This window comes from Trichosurus vulpecula, chromosome 3 (assembly GCF_011100635.1).
Source record: "Trichosurus vulpecula isolate mTriVul1 chromosome 3, mTriVul1.pri, whole genome shotgun sequence".
In the NCBI taxonomy this organism is placed as follows: domain Eukaryota; kingdom Metazoa; phylum Chordata; class Mammalia; order Diprotodontia; family Phalangeridae; genus Trichosurus; species Trichosurus vulpecula.
The window spans coordinates 216,176,143-216,201,300 of NC_050575.1; the positions used below are offsets into that span (position 1 = coordinate 216,176,143).

At 41.0% G+C, this 25,158-nt stretch overlaps 1 protein-coding gene across 1 annotated transcript in view; it reads right to left on the bottom strand.

Moving 5' to 3' along the window:
* Positions 1-25,158, bottom strand: part of GALNT14 (polypeptide N-acetylgalactosaminyltransferase 14) — a 327,705-nt gene that overhangs the window by 26,901 nt on the left and 275,646 nt on the right. The window contains exons 10-11 of the mRNA XM_036750878.1: positions 6,368-6,494; positions 2,335-2,427 (exon numbers count right to left, since the gene is read on the bottom strand). Coding sequence (XP_036606773.1) covers positions 2,335-2,427; positions 6,368-6,494 — 220 coding nt within the window. The remainder of the gene's footprint in view (positions 1-2,334; positions 2,428-6,367; positions 6,495-25,158) is intronic.

Sequence of the window (25,158 nt, forward strand, 5' to 3'; positions counted from 1 at the left end):
CCTTTGACTTTGCATCTATTTTACCATGTTCCCTTGCTAAAACTACGGTTTCATCAGGGTTAGCACACCACGCAGATTTCTGGACTTGTCTGTATCCCTGTAGACTGAACCATCCATGTTCCTTCAAGGCCGAATGAGCCTGCTCCCTGAAGCCACCCCCAGGGATGTTAGCTTGTGACCCAAATCCCCAGGGCAATTTGCCCCTACCTCATACTCCCAATCCCCAACTCCCATCAAGACGCACCGGAATGGCTAAACAAGTTGTGGTATATGATTGTGATGGAATACCAGTATGCTATAAGAAAGGATGAGCTCGCTGATCTTAGAAAAACGTGGAAAGACTTGCACAAAATAATGAAGAGTGAAATGAGCAGAACCAAGAGAGCGTTGTATACAGTGACAGCAATGTTGCTTCAAGAACAGTTTTGAGTGACTGCTTCATTTTTGACTATAACACATACCCAAATTAACTACAAAAGAGCTATGAAGGAAGGCGCTATCTGCATCCAGAGGAAGAACTGACAAATAGAAGTATGCATAGAATGGTTTTACATATATATACATATTTGTGTCTAATGGTACCCATGTCTAGGGTGGGAGTAGGGGAGGAAGGAAGAAAAAAAAAGAAAGTTACATGATAACTTAATTATATATTTTAAAAAGAATAGCAATTTGCATGACTGCACCAGCCTGTATCAAATTGCTTGCCTTCTCAATAAGGAGGGGTGGGGAGGGAGGAAGGAAAGAATTTGGAACCCAAAATTTTAAAAATGAATGTTAAAAATTGTTTTTCACATGTAACTGGGGAAAAATAAAATACCAAATTTTAAAATAAGAATTGAAAATTGTACATAATAGATGTGCAGTTTCATGTGCAATCATCTTTTTTTTCTATTCTACTATGTTATGGAAATGCTTGTTTTATTTCTTAAGTTCAGAATAAAGTAAATAAAAAATACGAAGAAAAAAAGATGCTCTGGATGGAGTCCCAATAAGATGTTAACTCCTTGAGGGTTGAAAGTGTTTTATTTTTGTTGTGGTATATCTCCAGCACCTAGCACGCTGCCTGGTATCTATTACAAACTTAATAAATGCTTGCTGATGGATTGATCAGGGGGAGATGGCCAGTGATACCTAACCACTTGAGTGAGGTTGGTGACTGATCAAAGAAATTGAGTCAATTGATGGACACGCTATAGTCGTTTGTGGATCCAAGAAAAGGGCCTACCTACCACTATCTTTCTTGGACTCTTTAAATTGAAGTGCCAGCACCCCTGTACCAGACCAGTTGGCTGCTGACACTTACTAGCTACATAACTGTGTGCAAATCACTTAACCTCTCAGAGCCTCTGTCTCCTCACCTGTAAAATGGAGATAATACTATAGGCAGGACTGACCTCACAGGGATGTTGTGAGGCTCAAATAGCATAATGCTTAGAAAACTCGTTGTAAGCCCTAAAACCCAAATAAGTACCTATTTTAATTATTATTTATCATTGTCACTTCCACTATGACTACCATCTCAATTTATAATGGCCATTCCTCAAGAGAGGTTAAGAGCAGGGAGGCAGGAGTTTACCTCAGACCTACGCAGAATAGCACAGCGAGTTTAGGGGGAAAGTCAGGGCTTAGTTTTCTGAATTTTAAACCACTCCCTTTTCTTCAGGTCACAGTGTTTTACAGACACAAGTTAATTTTGGCACAACACCGCATTACTCCCTAGATCCCTAGGAGCGAGTCACTGACTGATTTTACTAAGAAAGAATTATCCTCAACCAAAGCATTTTTATCAGTTTCCTCTCATTCCCCCAATCCCTCACTACAACAAATGAACAGGGTATTTCCCCTTTGAACCTAGCTTTAAAACAGGCTAAAAAGGACCTGATTTTAAGTTGAAACTGGGTTGAAGGAAGAGAACTACACTAAAATTTAAGGCAGATTCCAGCAACTCAGCCCTTATGTGGGGAACCAAAATTTAAATAAAGGAGATCAAAGCAGAGGAAGAATTGGGATGGTCTTGTAGCCTATCAACAAACAAATGGAAAGAAGACATTTCTTAGGGATACTTCTTAACTTTAGAAAGATGGAGTTGTCATTAGGTTCCACTTCCCTTTGCTGGGGCCTGGGTTAAATTAATAAAGAATAGATCAAGTTGTATAGCCTGAACACCTGTGTGCCCAGCACTGGGGGTGGGGAGGTCCAAGACAAAGCCCTTGTCCTGAAGGAGCTTATATTCTAAATGACCTGTGGAAACAATTGTAGGATAAGACTTTAGAAGCTCTGAAGGTAGGTACACTGAGGCTCCTTCTCATCTACCACCTGAAGGTGGCTTACTTTCCAAAAGGTCTTCCTTGGGCCACGGGTCTGGCGGCATAAAAGTAATGCTTGAACTCGTCCATCCACACCTCCGCAGTACGCTTGGTATTCCTGGAAAAAAGGGAGGGGCCGGGCATCAACGGGGAGTCATAGAATTTTTAGAAAAGACTTTAGAAATCAGCTTGTCCCACCTCTTCATTTTACAGAGGAGGAAACCAAGTGCCTCTCCTTCCCACCCCCCCCCAAAAAAAGAACAAGTAGTTTGTCCAAGTTCATACACTAGTAGCCTTGAGCCAAGGTATCAACCCAGATCTGCTCATTCCCAATCCACTGACCTTTCCACTGCACCTGGGGTGGGGGGGGCACTCAAAGGGAGTATGAACATATCCAGCTTAGAAAAGAGGTTCAGATAACATTGGACTGCCTTGTCCTGCTGCCTCTCATCTTCCTACTGTTTAGGTACTAGACCCTGCCCAACTCAAAACCGAAAGATTAAAAGTCCTGAGATGATTTTCCATATGAACATAAGGTCTAGATGGTTTAAAATAACCCTCTCCAGATGTACTTCTTTCCCTTTTTTGCAGAGGCAGGGGGACTATGTGTGTGAAATATTCTATATACTGTCACACTCTATTAGTATGTTCATTAGTTTTCTTGACTGGTTTTTCTTCTCTCCTTTTTATTTTTTTTTTTTTTGTTACAGAGGGTGGTTCATTGGGTGGATTGAGGGAAAGAATGATTCTGAAATGGTGTGATGTGATATCAATAATTTTGTTCAAAAGATCTGGGTAAAAATATAATAAGTAACTCTTTTCTTATTAGGTTTATGCCAGGCTGGGCTGGTTGTATTTTTAGAGCCTATCTTCAGTGTTTGTGGAAAGGGAAACGTGATAAAAGGGGATAAGTTAAGTTAATAAGCATTTATTAAGAGTCTCCTATATGATGGGTATTATGCTAAGCTCTAATGATATAAATAAAGGCAAAATCAGTCCTTTCTACCAGCAGGATAACAGTCAAATGTGGGAGATAACATGAAACAAAACTATGTACAAACAAGATATACCACATACAGTATAAATTGGAGATATTCTCAAAGGGAAGGCATTAGCATTAAGGGGAATTATGAAAGGTTTCTTGTAAAAGGTGGGATTTTAGCTGATATTTGAAGGAAAACGGGGAGGCTAGGAGATAGAGATGAGGAGGCAGAAAATCCAGAATTGGAGGACATCCAGTAAAAATGCCTGGGGTGAGGAGATTGAGCATCTTGTGTGAAAAATAGCAAGACTCAAGTGTCACTGGACTTCAGAGTATGTAGGGGGAAGTTAGGTGTAAGAATACTGGAAAGGTAGGAAGGGCCAGGTTACCAAGAGAATTAAAAGCCAAAGGAGATTTTGTATTTGATCCTGGAGGTGATAGGGAGTCACTGGAGTTTATCGAATAGGAGAGTAACATGATCGGACCTATGCTTTAGGAAGACAGATTTGACAGTTGAGTGCAGGATGGATGGGAGTGGAGTGAGAGACCTGGGGCAGGAAGAACAACCAGCCGGCTTCTGCAATATTCCAGATGTAAAGGAATGAAGCCCTACACTAGGGTGGTGTCAATATAAAAGTGAGGAAGAATATGTATAGGGAAGATTTGTAAAGGCACAGATAACGGGATTTGGCAACATGGATATGGAGGGTGAGGAATTGAGGATGACTCCTAGATTGTGAGGCTGAGTGAATGCGATGATGGTCATTAATATGGAAATTTGGAAGAGGCAATGGCTTTGGATAAAAGACAACAAATTTAGTTTTGAACAAGTTGAGTTTAAGATGTCTATGGGATGCCCAGTTTGAGATATCCAGTAGACAGAGATTCAAGACTGAAGGTCAGAGGTTAGGGCTGGATAAATAGATCTGAGAATCTTTTGCATAGAGTTGATAAGTAAATCCACTGGAGCTGATGAGATCACCAAGTGAAGTTACATATATCTATATCTATATCTCTCTATCCAGAGTGGAGGGAAGATAAGAGATGAGAGGACCCAGGAGAGAGTCTTGGGGGACACCCATAGATAGCAGGCACAACCTGGATGAAGATCTAACAAAGGGGACCAAGAAATGGAGAAGAGGATTTAAGTAGGGTAATCTATCCCTTTATTGGACTGAATTACTGCCAGTAGCAAGGGTGAAAAAAAGAAAACTTTATCTCCTAAGGACCACACCGCTGGCCTTTTTCCACTGCCTCTTTCTTCTCTAGTCACAATCCTTTCTGTCACCTTTTGTATGACACATAAAGCCATCTCAAGAAAACAGCTAAACTTGTGACATTGGAAGGAGATGTTTTTTAGGACTGATGATCCAAGCTATAAACAGCTGGGCTAATCACACATACAGTCTAGTGTCCCTCAAGCAGCTTGGTTTATGGTTAAAAGATTAAATCAATAAGTCCTTCCAATATCTCTCTCTCCTCAGGAACAACTTGTCATCTCCTGGTATCCTTTCCTAGGCTGATTGCTTACTCCCTCACATCCCCTTGTATATAGGACCAGGAGGAAGAACTGGCATACTCTTCACTCTTGACCATTGCACCAGTAAATAATGATCTTCTCCATCTTAGGCTGCACAGAACACTTTATCTATAGTTCATTCATGTGCTCATCACATGAAAGATTTGTTTATGTCCTATCCCTCAACTAGACTGTAAGGTCTGTTCAGGGAAATACCTCCGCGTATGTAAACCTGGTGCTGCGTTCTACATGCAGTAAGCTCTTAAAAAGTTATTGAATTGAGAGCAGGGAATGTCTTCATTTTCTATTTGTACCCTCAGTGCTTAGCACAGTGTTTTGCACACAGAAAGTATTTAATAAATGCTTCATTCATTGATTGAATAGTTTTCCTCACTTGTTAATTCTCTCTCTCTCTCTCTCTCTCTCTCTCTCTCTCTCTCTCTCTGTCTGTCTGTCTCTCTCTCTCTCGTACTTCCAACATTGTTCCAATTTGTTTTCCTAATTCTTAAAAGCTGATTTCTATGCAGTCACATTGCTTCACATGCCCCATCTCATGGGGATATAAAAAAGAGTGAAAAGTGAGGGACAAAGAGAGATAACCAGATGCAGTAGCACACAGAAAGAAGTGCACTCAAAAGTAAACCTGAATCCTAGCCCTAACTCTAACCCCAATGGCTAGGAGAGAAGTAGGTTGATGAGAAAGAGGGAGGAGAAAGACTGGAAGACCACATGAGGAGAGGAAAGAACTAGGACAATGATAAAGAAAAAGCAGAAAACTTCATTTTCCCATGGAGAAAACAAAAAAACAAGGAAAGGCAGAAAAAGAATAATGGCAGCTTTTAAAGTATGGAGAATGGAGAAATCATCCTACTTGTGGCTGTTGGTCTCTCAATTCTTTCCACAGTTTTTCCCAATAGATGAAAAAGAAGTGATTCACTTTGAGGAACAAAGTTTACAACCACTGACTACTGTTCCAACAGGTATGAGGGCTCTTGTTCTCGGGTGTTCACCCCTGTTTCTGATGCCCTTCGTTTGGACAGCTCACTCCAGGATATTGTCCAAAATGCCAAAAATCTCAACTGGTCTAGCCACTCAAAGAAATACAGTGAGGAGACCATTTGGTGACATATGATCATTTAAGGCTTAAGTCAGGGCCTCTTCTCAAAGCCCAGAGAAACAAGTGGGAATTTCAGAAATTTTTTTTATCAGCTGGAAAAAATGTCATGTTATCTAGCTCAATTCTCTCATTTTTCCTAATGAGAAAGCTGAGACCTACAGAGTCGAAGGTTCCAATGTGCTTTCCACTGCACCGTGTTAATTTCTATTCTCAGACTCCAAAATAGTGGTTTCCTTCTCTCACATGCATAGATCTAGAGGCTGACCAGTCAGCCCAGCCATCAAACTCATGGCCAACCTGGGAAGCTGCCTTGCATAACGAAATCTGTGGGAAGGCTGCAGTGAATCAATTAATCAACAAACAGTTATTAAGTGCCTACTGTGAGTCAAGCACTATGTTGACCCCTTCCCATGAAGCATCCCCTCAAGAAGAGAACTTACTTTATATAGGTGTTGAGGTTGCCTTCTGGAAAAGTATAGGGATGCTTCTTCCGGAACACATGCCCCACCCGGCTACAGGGGAGGATTTCCAGGCTGCCTCCACACATCCACACCCGGAAGGAAATTTCTGCAAGAAAATCATGTCCCCCTTTTTATTCTGCCTTCTCCAGAATAGAGAATGATAAAAGAAGAGTAGCTTACTTATGATTCCTATCAAGTGGTCCTTTTCCTTACTCATGCATATCATGGCCTTTTTTTTCTGAACCAAGAATAATAGCAACAGCCGACATTTATGTAAGACTAAAAGGTTTGTAGAGTATTCCACATGAATTATCTGATTTGATCCTCATAACAACCCTGTGTAATAGGTACTACAGGTATAATCTCCATTTTGCAGATGGGGAAACAGAAGCTCAAAAAAATTAAGTGACTTGCCCAGGGCCACACAGGAAAGAAGGAAAGAAACAAGTTTTTATTAAGGTCTTACTATGTTCCAGACGCTGTGCTAAACAAATATCTGCTTACAAATATTTCGTTTGATCCTTACAACAATCTTGGGAGGTAGGTGCTATTGTTAGCCTCATTAAAAAAATTGAACATAGTATCCTCATTTTAAAATTGAGGAAATTGAGGCAAGTACAGGTTGAGTGACCTGCCCAGGGTCACACAGCTAGCAAAGTGGCTGAGGCTGGATTTGAACTCAGCTGTTAGCAATTCAGTGCTTTATTCTGAGTGATCATTTAATAAATTCGCCACCAGCGCAAGCAATACAGTGGAAGTAGTCTTGTCTCACTCCTCATCCTTATTGACTTTGCTACATTTTAAACTGTTCAACCCAGATCCACCATTCCCTGATGCTCTCCTGTCACCGTCAGGCCATCTCTACTTTATCTGCGCTGGATTTCCACCTCTAGTGCTCAGAATAGTAACCCAATCACCAGCATTACCATTTCCGGAAAGGCTATGTCAATCAACTGCCCTATGGCTGCCATGGAAAACCACACTCACCCTCCCCTATGATTTCCCAGACCAAATCACTCCTTCCTGGTCACCACTCTCTTATCTTTGTTGTCTTCTCTAATAAAAAATGTAAGGTTCCTGAGGGCAGGGGCTGTCTTTACTTTTGCATTTTTATCTTCAGTGTTATTAGAACACAGTAAGTTCTTAATAAAGGCTTATTCATTCATTCATTTATTGATCTCCCTCTTCTCCTGGCTATTCTTTCTTTTCTGCGTTTTCATGACACTATTCTCCTACTGTCTAATCATACCTTTTCAATCTCCTTTGCTGCCATCAATCTCATCATGGCTCCTAATTGTGGTTAGCTGTCTCTGTCCTAGGCCCTCCTCTCCTCTCTGTATACTTTCTTGGTGACCTCATCATTTCTCACGGGTTTATGTCATCTCTGTTCAGATGACTTATAGATCTTTATACCAGTCTTTCCCTTGAACTTCAGTCTTACACCACCTTACACCACCATCTACTTGACATTTCAAACTGGATGTCCCAGACATCTCAAACTAAATATCTAAAACAGAATTGATCCCTCCCCTCAAACCCACACCTCTTCAAAACTTCCCTATTTGTGGCGAAGGTTTTACCATTCTTCCAGTCTCCCAAGCTTATAACCTAACCGTTATCCTGGAATCACCATACTGACTCACCTCACATACCCTATCACCTGCCAAATCTTGCTTCCACCTTCACATCTTTACTCTTTGACCTCTTCTCTCTATTCTCATAGCAACCACTTTAGTTCCAAGCCCTTAGGAGTAGATCTGACCATATCACTCCCCTACTCAGTAAACACCACTGCTTTCCTATTGTATAAAATACAAATTCCTCTGTTTAGCTCGTAAAGCCTTTCACAACCTGGACCCAACCCACTTTTCCAACCTCCTCATACATTACTCCCTCTCTTACACTTTGAGATCCAGCCAATCTGACCTCTTTACTCTCCCTCACATGTGACACTCCATTTCTTGTCTCTGTGACTGGTCTTCTCCCATGCCTGAATGTACTCCCTCCCTACCACATAGAATCCTTCCCTTCATTAAAAAAGCAGTTCAAGTACTACCTTCTTAATAAGGGTGAACCTTACTGAACCGCTTTGGAAGTTTGGTACAGCCTACAGACTCCTCAGAACAACACTTTTAAATGCATAAAATAAAATGCATCAGATTACAAAAGAAACTAATTATATTGAAATACACTAATTAAAATTAACACACACACACACACATACACACACACAAGTTCACAGAACTCCTATTTTAAGTGATTCCTCTCCTGATCCCCCATCTGGTAATACCCTGCCTCTTAGGCTATCTTGTAGTTAACTATTTTAAAATCTATTCTCTTATATTTATTTTGTATCCAGTTACATAGGTATTTGTTGCCTCCATATTAGAATACAAGCTCTTTGTGGCTAAGGATTGTTTAATTCTTTATATTTATATTCCTATTACCTAGCATAGTGCCTGGCACATAGTAGGCTTGTTGATTAATAGATGATTTACAGTTATTGAATGTGTCTCATTGTTACCAGCGCAGTATCACATATATCCCTGGCACACAAGATGAATATGAGGCATGATAGTACGTTCAAATGTTTGTGAAATTATCCCTCTGCTTCTTTAGTCTATAATTCTCCATCTTTTGTGGCTTATGTATATTTTATGGTAATGATTATTGACTTGATTCGGGCAGTTATTCTTTGCTGAATTATTGGAATGTCTGGGACACTTTCATAGTTTATGAGGACAGAGGGACAGATGATTTGAAATACAGACTGTCCTGAAAAATCTGGGCCATATGGACACCACAATCTTTCTGTTGAAGCATGTTCCCCTGCCTGGTACTTCCAGGCCATTTTGAGAGTCACCTTGATCAGAGTCTAGGAGGGAATCCGGATCAGGCAGCTTAACGATTGTAACAGGGACTTGAAGCCCCAAAGCTTTTGTCCAGGGGACTTCCCACCTGACACTTGTGTACCCAGCCGCATATTCTTCTTGGCTGGCTGCTGCTGGAAGAGGCTCTGGAGAGGCTGGCAAGGCTTAATTAGCAGAGCCAGCTGTGTCCAAGTTGGCGGGGGTATGAATCTTTCAGCTTTTCCCTTTCTGCCATAGGCAAATGTGGCTATCTTTGAGAATCTAGCTTAATGGAATGAGTAAAGCAATGATTCTCAGCCCTGGAGAAGGCCAGCTGATGCCTGGGGGCCACCTGAGAGTTCTACTATACCTACTGCCCTGAGGACAGGGTCTTCCCCTGACAGCCTAACATGATATTTAAGATGGTACACACTTCCACATGGAAAGTGGTGATGGGGGTGGGGAGGGAGAGAATTACCCCATCATCAATTTCAGCACATTTTCCTCCTTATGGTTATGGACAATTAGACTGAATCTTTGTTAAGAACACAAGATCTTGACAGGTTTCCAGTAACTGAGGATACTTTATATTTATATAAATATGTGTATTTATATAAATATATATTTATATAAATATATTTATATATAAATATTATATACATAATATATTTATATATATAAATATATTTATATAATATATTTATATGTTAAATATATTATATAAATATATTTATATATTAAACTTATATTTATATATAAGCTATATATAAATATATATTTTAACATATTTATATAAGTATATATCTATGTATGTATATACATATATATATATTTACAAGCATATATGTACTTATAAAGTAAATAAATAAGATAAATACAAGATACATTCTAGAATTATAATGCCTAGAGAATCACATAGCAGGTTATTGTCCATGAACTAACCACTGGGCCATGTGGGCAAGTCTATATCTGTTTCCCTAATGTGTTTCTGCAAAGATTCCCCCTCTCACCATCTTTATTTGTTAAAGTTATTTCCTTTCTTCAAAGCCCATTTCAGAGCCTTGAATCCTTCGACGCCCTCCTCCCCAAGTGAGTATAATGTCTCACCTCCTTCATCAAATTGACTCATAACACTTGGTCTGGGCCTTTCTTCTTTGCATTTATCTCACTGTTCCCTGAATCCTACTTACTGGTGTACATATCTTTTCTTCTACTAGAATGTAAAATACTTGAAAATAGGGTCTGTATTGTGACCAGCTTTGCATACCTAGTTGCCATCACAACATGCTGCATATAGTTTGGGTTTTAAAGTCGTCGTTGAATAGAATCAAAAGGCTTATAAGCCAACTTGTCCTCCAAAGTCCACTAAAACCAACACAGATTTCCTGAGTTAACTGCATCTCCTGTTACAGGGAAGGCTTGAAAGGAATGTCCAGCAAGCAGTTCCAGCAGAAACACAGAACTCACAACTAGGGGAATGAAGCAGGGGATCACAAGATACTGGAAATGAGACTCCTGAGAACATTAAGACCTGTAATGACTGGTTCTCAGTTAGTGAAGTCAAAACTGCAAAACTCTGATTAACCTCAGCAAAGGTAAGGGGTCCCTGCCTGCATTTTTATGGATACCACCTCCCCATATAGTCTATGCATCCTTCCATATACTTTACCCTTAATAATAGTTGCACTTATTCATTGGTTTCCTACAGAGCCCAGGTGTAATTAATGTAGTAATTTCTACAGATGCCTAACCTTCCCTTCCGGTTGATGATCCTTAGAACAGCTGAGGGCTTGACAACATCAGCACCATGGACAGAGGTTTAGGTTAGGCTTTGCCTTCTTATACCTTTCATTCATATTTCTATTTTTATTCTCACCCAAATGGTCTTTTTTTTTGCTTTTAAGCTCAAGTTCATGGATTTTCAGGTGCAGAGTTGCTTGACACATAGTGCTGGTTTTCTACCCTTTCCATCATATCTATTTCTTTCAAAAAAAGATATAGCTTCCATTATCATTTTCCAGGAGTAAGTCCCATCTCATCAAGTTTTGGTGATGCCTATGAAGTTGTATTTACATACTTGTGTTAAAATTTCAAGTTATCTTTGCTTACCGATCAAATTCTATACATTGCTATATAGACAAATGAGGCCATCAGTGTTTTCCCTATACCTAATTCGCTTTTATTTTCTTCTGTGAATTACTGAGGCACTCCTCCAATGCTTATATTTCTATCTCCATGTATCTAATTAAAGCATACATTTGTATAACATATATGTATTTTAAAATACAACTATATTAAATATATGTATGTGTATTTACATAACATGTATATCTTATATATTGTATGGCATAGTATGTGTATACATACATAAACAAATACACACACATATATATTTGTATATGTATATATTTTATACCATATCTGCTACCCCGCCTCTGTATGGGCTCAATGAAAATGCCAACTTTCCCTGATTAGCTGAGCTGGAAGTGATCTCTCCATCTTCTGAATAAATGTTTGTATAACTCTTATACTACTTTCTATGTTTCTCATGTTACTCTCTTCAATTGTGGTTATCTATGTGCTTGTCTCATCTTTCCCATGCGACTGTAAGTTTTTCAAGGTAGAAATTTCATCTTATATTATACATCATTTTATCTCCTACAACATAGGACTTTTTATGTTGTACGGACTAAGTTTAACATTCCTGCTGAATGAATGAGTGAGGAGAGATGAGAAGGAAATGGGCATTTACACATTTGTTGGCCTATCCAAAAATGTGCTGAGTATTCTAATCGTATCATTCTTACGAGGCTGGCATGGTGCTACTCTCTGCATTTCCATCAACACTTCTTCCCCAGAAAGTGTTAGTTAGTTATGTTTTGGGTAGAAAAATGGAAATGTATTGTGGATATGCTTATCCATCTCCCCCAATAAATGTAAGATCCATTAGGTCAGGGACGGTTTCATTTTATCTTTGTAGTCTCAGCACAGTGCCTGTCACATAACAAGTGATTAATGAGTGCTGGCTTATTGATACAATCAGTCATCCAACAAGCACTTATTAATCTCCTACTATGTACCAGGCACTAGTTTAAGAGATTGGGAATTTAAATATAATAAATGAAACAATCCCTACTTATAAGGACCTTGGGAGTTGACATTTTAACAGGAAGGACAATAAGTAGACACACACATATGAATATAATGTTGTATGTGTGTATACACACATATATATACACAGACACACAATAAGGATATATCTTACATATAAGTACATACAGAATAAAAAATAAGGAATAAAAGAAAATTTGAGGAGGGTACTAGCAGTTTGGGGAGGGGGAATCGGGAATGACTTCATGTATGAGTTGTGTTTTGAAGGAAGAGAATGTTTCCGTGAGGTGGAGATGAAGAGAGAGTGCATTCAAAACATGGTGGAAACGTATGGAAACAGGAGAAGGAAGGAATGTGTGAAAAATAGAGAAAAGGCCAGTTTGGCTGGATCACAAAGTATAGGGACAGAGAATAGTGTCGAATAAGTTGTTCCTGGTTGCGAAGGGTTTTAGAAGCTAAACAGAAAAGTTTGTATTTTATCTTTGGGTTGGTCAATGGGACACCACTGGAATTTATTGAATTTGTTAATATATTCACTTTAGATTTATTGATTGATCATTCTGCTACTGCCAGGGTCACCTTCCTTTCCCTCTTTAATTATGCTTCTGATCCTTTGGAAAATGTTTTATTAAAGTGTATTATAGTAATAATAATAATGGTGGTGATGCTGATAATACATTCATATATCACTTTAAAGTTTACAATATGCTCTCCGTACAATATTTCATTTGACTCTCACAACAACCCTGTGTGGTAGAAGCTACTATTATATCCGTTTTATAGATGAAGAAAGGGAGGCACAGATCAGTGTCTGGCCTGGGGTCACACACTTAGTAAGTGTCTGAGGTAGGATTCAAACTCAGGGGTTCTTGAGTAGCAGTAAAGGGGTCTAACCTTTACATTAATTTTATGTAAACTGGCTCTTTATTTCCTGAGATAAATGGAGACATGAAACTAGAGAAGGGAATCAATTGGTTTTAAAGCATTTATCAGTGTTTTGCAAATTTCAGGGAAAAGAACAATATAGCAAGGAGACTTTTTATCAACAGAACGGAAAAGAATTTCATTCATTGGGGAATTTCATCCATGTTTTAGGTTTTGTCCTTTCTGGAAGCATGGGACTGCTTGGTTAGGAAATGTACCTAGCTCTATTTCATAAAGTTAACTAAGTAGATGTAGCCTGCACAGAACTTAATGCTATGGCGTAGAAAATGTTGAGGCCTCAGTTCCCATAAAACTGCTGAGTACAGAATGAATGGTCATGCCCAGAAGTCAGCTAGGATAATAAACTTTCTTGTGCATATGGTTTGTTGTTGGGTTTTTTTTTCTAGACATCATTCAGTGTCACCTTCTGGAAGCTCTGATAAATTGTAGGGCCGGATGCATCCCAGAGCTCTGCTGTCACCTTCGAAAGACACTCTCTAAGATTCTCCCTGGGGCAGTGGGAGTTGCTGCTGTGACCACTGGGCCTGCAGTCAGCTGAGATGAGCAGCAGCTGGTTTCCCAGGTAGGGCTTACAATCTTAGCTCTCAGCACTGGCAGCAACTGCCGAGTCATCACTTTCACTCCATTGCTTCTGTTAGGCGGGCAGAGGAGGGATCAGAAAAGACTTTTTATGGGGAGTTAGCATGGGGGTTCTTGCTGAATCAGCAGCAGCATAATCTCCCTTGTGATAAATTCCATGCAGACCCAAAGTCACTCTGAATTCCAAGCAGGGAGATGTGTAATTGTTCTTCCATCAGGCACAAGGTTTTATCTGCTTATTTTCTTTAAACCTCAGATTAACATCTGAGAGCTAAGTTGTCTGTTCCACACATACCCCCTCCCCCAAACCAAATCCCATCTCATCCCCTGCTTATCCCTAACATCTCTTCATTGAAAACCTCTACTTATTTTTGCTAGGCCAGGGCAGCTTCCCCCAGAAGCATCAGCCACATGGTTATCCAGAAGCCCAGGGCCAGAGAACTGGAAGGAACTCAGGGGCAATCCAAACCAATCTCCTCATTTTACGGATAGGGAAACTGAGTCCCAATGATGATAAGTGACTTGCCCGAGGTCACATGGGTGTGTCGGAAGTAGAATTTGAATTCCAGTCTTCTCTGATCCCCAGGTCAGTGCTATCTCCCAGTGAGAGGGACCTGATCCTAAATATTAAAATGTCACTTCTATTTGCATAACACCTTCTACCTGTGCATTCATTTTTTCAGGCTGGTTTCTAGGCTGTTATAGAATTTACATTCACTTTCTGATTCCCAGTTACTTATCATGATGTGGGCAACTGATGTAGTGGAAGCTGACTGGGTCTAAAGTTATAGGACCTGGGTTTAAATTCTGACTCTTCCATTTGCTTCCCTTCTTTGGTCCTTATTTTCCTCATCTGTAAATTGCAAGGGGGTTGGGAGCCTCAAAGGTCCCTTCCAGCCCTACATCTATGAGCCATGAACAGAAATGGCAATCCCACAGCTATCATTTTTCTCTTTGTACAAGAAGCCTGATGTCTGAGAATTTAAGGCTTTTTGGAGGCCAAAAAGCAATCAATAAGCATTTATTGAGTGTCTATGATATGTTAAGACTATATTGGACACTAACTGTACAAAAAAAATGAAGCAGACTCTGCCTTCAGGAAGCTTATATTCTATCAGGGCAGGTGGTATCATGTATAGATATGGAATAAAAATATCCTTTCAGTTTCCATGGGATCATGGCATTTTAGATTCCCAAGGGACATTAGAGATTACCTAGTCCAAGCTCATTTTATAGATGCAAAAAGTAAAGCCTAGAGAGATTAAATGATTTGCCCAAGTAGGGCAAATCTGAAAGTGAATGCAAACTCTGTATCAGCCTAGGATCCAGTCTAAAAAAATCAATGCAGAGGTAGAAGGTGTAATATTTAGGATCAGGTCCTTGACCTCTCACTGGGAGACAGGTAAAGGGCAGAGCTGAGATTTGAACTCACGTCTTTTGACTCCAAATTCACTGTTCCATCTCTGTACTATGTTCCATATCTACAGTGGATAGAGCACTGGGCTGGGAGTCAGGAAGACCTGAGTTCAAATCTAGCCTCAGACACTTACTAGCTGTGTGATCTTGGGCAAGTCACTTAACTGTCTTTGCCTCAGTTTCTTCATCTATAAAATGGGCTGGAGAGGGAAATTGTGAACCATTCCAGTATCTTTGACAAGTAAACCCTAAATGGGGTCGCAAGGAGTCTGACATGAACGAAACGACTCAACAACACCACCATACCAGTTCTCTAAGTTTGAGCGGTCCATCTATCGTGACAGTTGGCCATGAAAAACTCCATGCAATGGTACATTTTAAATGGTACCCTCTTTATAGCACAAGTTACAAAAATGACATCAGTCTCACCTTCACCAGCATTGTTAAAACCCTCTCTGTGCAGGGTTCCAAACTCTTTACTAGAAGAGTGTTAGTTTATTGTGGGCAGGCAGGTTGTACACACACCCATCCATTTCTCTACATGGTTTATAGGATATAGAATGGTGTGACACACACAAACACAGTGAGATAGGAGATTGCCCTCCTTGCTCTGGAAAGCAGCTTCATACTCATGGCATAACAAGTGCATTTCATATAAAATCAAGAACCAAACGGAAGCTGTGAGATTCTGAAATAAGGTAGCCCATAATTTCATCAAATATGGGCATTCACCTGATGGAGCATGGATGTTTTGAGCCTGCCCTGGTGCCAGCCAACCTTCCAACTCACCCAAAGGCCCTGGTCAGCTGGAAAGCTTTTGCTCAAGCTGTCTTCAATAACCTCCACGTGATATACACCCAGGCAGGCTTATTTATTCACAATGCTATCAGCCGGCACATTCCTCTTGTTGCCACGGCCCACCCACTTAGCTTCCAATGAATGGAGGGTATGGCAAACACCACCGCTCTCCCTTGAGGAGTCCCCATGGAACCTGAACCCTGTCCCAGACACTTCTGAGCTCTGTGTTCCTGCATGTCACTTAACCTCTTTGATCTACAAAATGGGGATAACGATAGCAAGATTGTTGAGAAGATCAAAGAAAACATACGAAGCCTTTTTCAAACCTCAAAGTGCTAGATAAACGCTAGCTGCTGTCACCTTTATTGTTATTATAATTATCACTGGAGTGTCATGAGGCATGAACAAACTTCTAGGTCCTCTCCTTTGGCCTTTCTCCTCCTAAGCCCAGCAAATGCTGGAGGTGACCCCTGAGCCTCTGGTGGTTGAGGACTTTCATCCCTAGGAATTCTCCCTGCCCATGAGTATTGGGGCTCGGGGTGGGTCTAACTAGTGCAAGCCGGGATCAGTGTGCGTGTGACTGAACAACGGGCTGAGGCCCTACAGGTAGGCGCTAGGTCACTGACATGTAGTCTGAACAATGGAGAAGTCTCCTGATGCTTGATCCGCTCCAGGGGTGGAGAACCTGCCTCCTCGAGGATGCATGTGGCCCTCTAGGTCCTCAAGTGCAGCCCTTTGACTGAATCCAAACTTCTCAGAACAAATCCCCTTAATAAAAGGAGGCCACAGGTTCCCCACCCTGGCCACAGCTAACCTCTTTGGGAGTCTCAGCTCCGATCTTCCTTGTGCTCAGCTCTTCCTGTTGCCTTAGAAAGGTTAGATTTGTAGTCAGAAGACCTGGGTTCAAATTCCAGCTCCTCCACTTCCTGTGTCACCCAGGTACTTGGGTACATCTGAACCTCTTTGGACTCATCTCTAAAATGGGTTGGAGGAGAGGGATGAGTCGTTATAAACAGAACGAAGGAAGGAAACAAGCATTTATTAAGCACCTACTATGTGCCAGGTACTGTGTTAAATGCTTTGCAAATATTATCCCATTTGATTCTTACGGCAACCTTGGCTTGTTCCGCTATTATTACACCGATTTTACAGTTGAGGAAATAGAGGCAAACAAAGCTTAAGTGACTTGTCTAATGTCAGATGATTCATAAGCATATGAGGCTGGATTTGAACTCGGGTCTTCCTAACTCCAGGCCCAGTGCTCCATCATTGCACCGTGCGTTCTTCTAGCAGTACTCCGTGGTATGGAGAACATCTAAGCAGTCAGCCAGATACAGCGATGCAGGTGTTGGTCCTGGCATGGCATTGGATTGAGAGTAACAGGTAGATGAGTCAACCCGTGAAAAAGGAAAGAGCTTAAAACTGATAAATTAGGGGCCCCAGCACTGTGTAAAGAATCTATAGGAGGCAAATGCAGGAACATTTTCCAGGGAAATAATCAAACTGCGTTGGGTTCTATCTTCTCTGAGAGAGTGTAAGCTCCTTGAGGGCAGGATCTGCTTTACTCTTGTCTTTGTGTCCTCCATGTCTAGCTTAAACAGGGTTGGGGAACCTGCAGCCTGGAGGACACATGTGGCCTTGAGGCCACAGGTTCCCCATCCCTGGAAGTACATAGTAGGAACTTAATAAATGCTTGTTCAATGATTGTGCAATGAAGTGAACCCTTTTTAGAAGGCCTCCCCGGTCACTATATTGTCATGGACTTGGGGAGGCAACAGTCCAGTGACGAAGTTCACTATAACTGCTGTCTAGGGACACTGAGCCCTTTTTTGGAGTACATACTCCATAAGAATGATTGACTTCGTGTGTGAGACACAGCTATGGGAATTCTTACGTGGTGCCATGAGCTTTCTTGAAGAGCCTTGAGTAGCCATTAATGTGGTGCTGAGCATCCCTAGGGAGGATATGCGTCCTTGACTATGGATGGAACCATTCGTCAGATATTAGCCATTTTTCCTCCTGCCGGGGTCTGTATGTGTGTGAGGGTAGAGCAGAGTTACACTTGTTATTGATGAACCAACCAGATGAGATTTAAACGGTGGCAAAAAATATGGCATCACTTGCCTGGGTTAGTGGGGAAATATTCCAGCTTCCCCGACAAGGTATCTCCTTGATGACTGGCAGACAGGAGCAAGTATTATGGAGTCATTAAACTGGCTGAAGGAGTTTTTTGGGCTGTTGGAGGACTTCCAGGTTTGGGAGAGTATGATTGGACTACTATAGGGTGCTGGGCCCCTTCCAAATGTTGGTGCCAAGCCTTAAATTCTGCCTTCATGGCTAGCATCCCTCTTGACCAAATTATATAGCTACATCTAGATACAGATAATTTGTGTGGGAAAAAACATGTACAGTACAGTCCCTTAGAGGGAGAGCCAGCTTCGGAGAGGACAGCCCCTATGGCCACATCGTGACTGACATTTCTAGGGTACTTTAAGTAAAAATCTTTTCATCCATTATCTCCTTGGAGCATCACAGCCCTTCTGTGAGACAAGTCCTGCAGCTATCATTGTCTACATTTTACAAATGAGAAAGGGTAACTAGCCCACGATCCCATAGTTAGTAAATGTTAGAAGTGGGATTTAAATCCAGGTCTTTCCTGCCTTGAAGTCCAACATCCTCTCCACTACATTGGGCTGCCTCTCCCGATAACTTCTGTAAGTATAACAAAGGTCTTTTGTTTGTTCTCTCTCTCTCTCTCTCTCTCTCTCTCTCTCTCTCTCTCTCCGCCCCCCCCACTGTATGTGTGTGTGTGTGTGAGTGTGTGTGAGTGTGTGTGTGTGTGTATGGCATCCCCATTCTCATCCCCATCCCAGCATCTCTAGTTTTTCTTGCTTAAACCCGCGCCTCTCTTTCTGGCAGGTCTGGCTAAAATGCTTGAGGATGGTTTTACCACAGTGACAAGCTGCCCTCAAACATATAAAAATGTGTCTGAGACATAAAGTCTCAGAATAGGAAGTGATTTCAGAGGTTATCGGTCAATCGGTTAATCAGCGTGCATTTATTAAGCACCTACTATGCCCCAGGCTCCAGTCTAAGATATACCTGAACAGGAATCCCTTCTTTAGCAAAAGGTAGTCAGTCATCTAGCTCTATTTGGAGACTTATAATGTTGGAGAACTCGCTACCTCTTGAAACAACCCACTATCACTGTCAACGACAGTGGGATATCTATTAATACATCTATAATATCTATAATACATGGGCTAGCTGTTTTGCATATTTTTTGTTTCATGTTCTGCCATGGCCAAAATAGGCTGGATCACCTAATGACCAGCCTTCTAGTGTCAAGCCTCTCCACACTTGGCCAGGCTGTGCCCAGGCTTGTATTTAACATCTTCCATCTCTCTAAGACTTTCCACAGCTTGTGAGCCACTGCCGTACACAGGCGGACAGGCAGGAAGAAAATAATAATTTATTAACTACCCACTAGGTGCTAGGCATTGTGATAAGGGCTTTACAAATGTGATTTTTTTCAGTCCCCACATCAACCCTACTATGATCATCCCCATTTTACAGATGAGGAAACTGAGGTAGATGGTAAAAGTAACTTGTCCAGGATCACAGTGCTAGTAAGTGACTGAGGGCCAGATTTGTATTCTAGTCTTCCCAACTCCAGGCCCAGCGCTCCATCCACTCTGCCACCTGCTTGTCTCTTATAGGCCACAAAGAGATTACATGGCTTATCAAAAGTCACACAGCTAAAAAGCGGTGGAGCCAGATTTCCAACCCAGCTCTTTAGGCTCCAAGTCCTTTGCTCTCTCAAGGAAACCCTATTGCCCCATGCTGGCTATGGAATGTTAAGAAATTCATCGTTGTCTGAGGCTCACTTCCCTCACCTGTGAAAAGGAGGTATTACCTGTATTGCCCACAAGTGCAAGTATGTGTAAATATATTTATATATTCACACACACACGTGTACCTGCATATGTATGTGTATATATGTGTATGTATGTATGCATATGTGTATGTGTATATACACCCAGATCTATGTGTGTATAATGTACATGTTTAGTATATATATGTACATATAGTATATACATTTAGATATACCCTATATCTAAAGTCGTATCTTTGCAGTTGTAAAGATCAAGAAATAATCTAAGTTATGTTTTGTCTGTAAAATAATATACATTTATTAAATTCTCTGTACATTGTACACTGTACATTGTAAAATAATACATTTATTACTATTATTAATTTCATTCTCATCTTTTTAATGAAGTTTAGATAGAAATGTCTCTGGGATGAGCCGCCATCCTTTCATTCTTTTAGATTCAATGTTCTGTATAGTATGCACAGATGGATAAAAGAAATGCTTTTTGTAATTGAATAAAAGTACTAGGACACGAATGCATCTTCTATGGGCTCACTGAAATCCTGTTTGGGACGGTTGCAGCACTGTGGAGGGCAAACAGGGATGGTACGTACCTCATCCTGACCCCGCTTGGCTCAGATTCCTTCCGCTAGGTCTCTATATTTTGAAAACTTTTCAATCCACGTAGATGTGAGGTCATAAGTACTTGTTTCAGTCACATCTATTCAACATTGTTCTTAAATGTTCATGGATCACTGTTGTGTCAACTTTGGGAAACAGCTTTCTCTATGGGAATACTTTGGGACCAGTATGGTTTATTTGTTGGAATTCCCCATGATGGGTTGGGCCCACTTTGAGAAAGTTATTATCATTAATATTATCATTTCTTTTCTTCCTTCCCAGCATTAATCTCAAGAAACATCAACCAGGTGCACTTTGGAAATGCACCATACTGCAGTCAGGAAGCTCCCCAGCCAGTCAGAATATCTGCACACTGGCTTGTCCCACCTCCCTGCTTGCTAGGCAACAGATGCCTTTATTCTCTAGAGATCAACACCTATAAGTGAGATGCAGCCTGAAGTTAGCAGATAGATTACATGTATCACATGTTACAAAAATTGGAGTTTAAGCACCCAATTTTAATGCAAATGAGTCACTGAAAAAAAAAAAACCTTGAAAGTCACTTTTCCTAAAATCTCTTCATATGCTGAAGAGGAGAGGTAATTATCAGAGCCATTCAGTCTGTTGCAGAAGCACCTTGTGGCGGAAAGAAAAAATAAATAAAAGGCACCTGTATCATTGGCCTTTGGTGAAAATGAGAAGGGGGGCAGGGGAGGGAATGAAAGAGACTGGCCAGTCACGTGTCTCCCACACGGGCAAGGCAGCCTAAAAACAGGTGCTTTTCTCCTCAGATGAAGGAAGAGGTGGAATGAGGCAAGGACAGCCTAGAGAGATGCGACAGGGGCATCTGCTCCACCAGGTGGAGACCTGTTAACCATTTAATAGCTGCTGTTTGGTCAACCGGTAATTAATTTCTATTTCAGACAGATGACAAGCCTGGAAAGTACCAGAGAAGAGGGAGCTACTTCCAGATGCTGGTAAAATAAGAAAGCAAAACTCCTTTTATATATGAAGGAGAGGCAGCAAGGTACAGTGGTCAGAACACCTGCTGTGGGTTCAAATCCCAGCTCTGACCCCCACTTAACCTAGGCCTCAGGTTCCTTATCTTTAAAATGAGGGAAGGAGGAGATTAGAAGGCCTCTGGGGTCCCTTGCACTTTCAAATCATAACCACCATCACAGCTAACATTTATATAGCGCTTTACACATGTTATATCATTGGATCCCTACCACAACCTGGGAGGGAAGGTGTTAATATTATCCCCATTTAACAGACAAGGAAACTAAGGCAAACAGGTTAAGTGACTTCACCTTGAGGAGGCAAAGCCCATCCCCAGGTGCCCTCCGTCCCATCTGCTCTGCTCTCCCCCAGTGGAGTTCCTTGGAATCTCTATTTTTTTTTTTCCTTTCGTGACTATAAACATATGTAGGTATTCCCATCCATAAAAAATGAGACAAAAACAAAAACAAAAACTTCCCGCACATGACCCTCTCTTCCCCTCAAGCTAACATGCTATATATTTCTTCTCTCTTTCACAGCCCAATTCCCAGGGGAAAAATTATCTCTACTCATTGCTTCCACTTCCTCTCCTTGGATCAGCTCCTCAACCTTTCACAATCCGGCTTCTGACCTCATCACTTAACTGAAACTTCTCTTTGAAGTGACTCTCCTAATTGCTGAATTTAATAGCCTTTTCTCAATACTTCTCTCTCTTTACTTCTCTGCAGCATCTGACACTATTGACCAATCTTTCCTTCTGGACGCTCTCTTCGGGTTTTGGAATTTTTTGTTGTTGAGTTGTTTCAGTCGTGTAAGACGCGACCTGATTTGGGGTTTTCTTGGCAAGGATAATGGAGTGCTTTGCCATTTCCTTCTCCAGCTCATTTTACAGATGAGGAAACGGAGGCAAACATGGTTAAATGACTTGCCCAGGGTCACACAGCTGGTAAGTGTCTGAGGTCAGATTTGAACTCAGGTCTTCCTGACTCCAGGTCAGGTGTTTTATCCACTGCACCACCTAGCTGCCCTGCATTTGGGGATATTGTTCTCTTCTGTCTGACCATTCCTTTTTCATCACTTTTGCTAGGTTATCAACCTAACTGCAATTTCTGAGGGTGTTACTCAAGACTCTTTCCCCGGGGTCTCTTCTCTCCTCTCTCTACGTTCCATCTCTTGGTGAAGTAATCAGCTTCCATGGAGTTAATATCACTATACATGTTTCGCAGATCTAGCTGTCCAAGCCTAGTTTCCCTCCTGTGTTCCAGTCCCACATCACCAAATGGCTAGACAAGGGTGGGGAACCTGAGGCCTCAAGTCCATATGTGGCCCTCTAGGTCTCAAGCGTGGCCTTTAGCTGAATCTTTGACTTCAGTTTGGGGCCACATTTGAGGACCTAGAGGGCCACATGTGGCCTCGAGGCTGCAGGTTCCCCACCTGGGGCTAGTAGATATTTTGAATTGGATGTCAAACAGGCATCCTAAACTCAGTGTGACCAAACCAGAACTTGTCATCTTTCCCCTAAAATCTACTTCTCTTTTGAACTTCCATATTTATGTAAAGGGTATGACCATCCTTCCATTCACCTAGCTTCAGAACCTCAAAAGTAATCCTCAACTCTGCCTTTTCCCTCAATTCACACATACAATCAGTTGTCAAGTCTTGTTACTATTTCCACAGCATCTCTTGCACCTGTTTCTTCTCTCCATTCACAAGGCCACCCATCTAGCTCGGGCTCTTATCACATCCTGCCTGGACTATGATAATAGCTTCCTAATTGGTCTCCCTGCGGCAAATCTCTCCCCTTTCCAATCATCCAGCTATTGAAGTGATTTTCTTAAAGCACTGGTTTGACCACAATACTCTGCTACTCAACAAACTCCTGGGGTCAAATGCAAAACTTTTGCGTTATTTAAAATTCTTTATAACTTGGGCTCACTCTGCCTTTCTAGCCTTATTATATATTACTCCCCTTTCCCACACTCTGCAGTCCAACCAAAATGGCCTTCTTCCCATTCCTAACAAACAGCACTCCATTTCCTCTCTCAATGACTATGCACAAGTTAAAAAAAAAGTGAGTTCCCTTCCTGGAACCCACTGCCTCTTCACCTTGAATCTCTAGTGTCCTTCAAACCTTATCCTAACCCTCTACAGTCACCTTCCATTCAAGATCTTTTATGATTTCCACCAGCTGCTAGTACTTGCCTTCCTTCCACTACCACATCCATAGGACATCCAGAATAATGGAAGGGGGGTAACATGGAATAACAGAATGTGTGTTATTTGGAATTAGTTCCAACACTTACTCAAGGGTTGTTTAACCCTTCTCTAAGCCTCAATTTCCTCATCTGAAAAAAAATGGGGATAATAATTATAGTACCTACCTACTAATCTCACAGAGTTTTCTTTTAGGACCATGAGTCCTATGCATAGGATAATGCATTGGTTTTTTTTTCCATTAAATCTAAGAGTACATGTAAAAACCTACTACTATAGATGGATGGATGGATGGATGGATGGATGGACAGATATATGGACAGATAGATAGGGATAGATAGATAGGGATAGATGGATAGATAGATAGATAGGGATCTATTGATAGATGGATAGATAGATTGACAGCAGGGATGGAGAGATACAGGAGAGAAAGACAGACAGAGAAGGGGAGAGTGATAGCAGACAGGCACTGATTAGTTGACAGACAGGGACGGAGATATACACGGGAGAGAAAGAAAGAGAGAGAAAGTGATAATTGGTAGGCAGGTAGTCTAGTGAATAGAATGTTGGATTGAGAGTCAGAAAGTTGTTGTTTAGTCATGTCCAACACCTTGTGATGCCAATGGGGGTTTTCTTGGAAAAGATTGTGAAGTGGTTTCCCATTTCCTTCTCCAGCTCATTTTACAGATGAGGAAACTGAGGCTAAAAGGATTAAGTGACTTGCCCAGGGTCACACAGCTAGTAAGTGTCTGAGGGCAGATTTGAAAGTGGGAAGATGGGTCTTCCTAACTCTAGGACCAGCACTCTATCCATTGTGCCACCCGACTGCCCTGAGAGTCAGGGGGACTTGAATTTTAATCCTGCCTCAAACATTTTCTAGCTGTGTGGCCCTGAACAATTCATTTAACTCTCTCTCTTCACCTGTTATATAGGGACATTAAGAATGCCTACCTTCACAGTGTTTTGTGAGGAAAGTATAAAATAAAATAAGTAAATGTAAAGTATTTTGCAATTTTTCCCATAATATAGTGCAATAAAAGATGATTGCACATGAAACTGCAAATCTATTATGTACAACTTGCTATTCCTTTTAAATACATAATAAAGGTATCATGTAAATTTCTTTTTTTCCTCCCCCCCCACCCTAGAGATGGCTATTATTACACATACATACATGTACACATATATATGTAAAATCATTCTATACATACTTCTACAATTGTGGAAATGTTGAAAAAATTGTGGCATATTATTGTGATAGAATACTACTGTGCTATAAGAAATGATGAGCTCGATGATCTTAGAAAAATATGGAAAGACTTGCATGAAATCATGAAGAGTGAAACGAGCAGAACCAAGAGAAC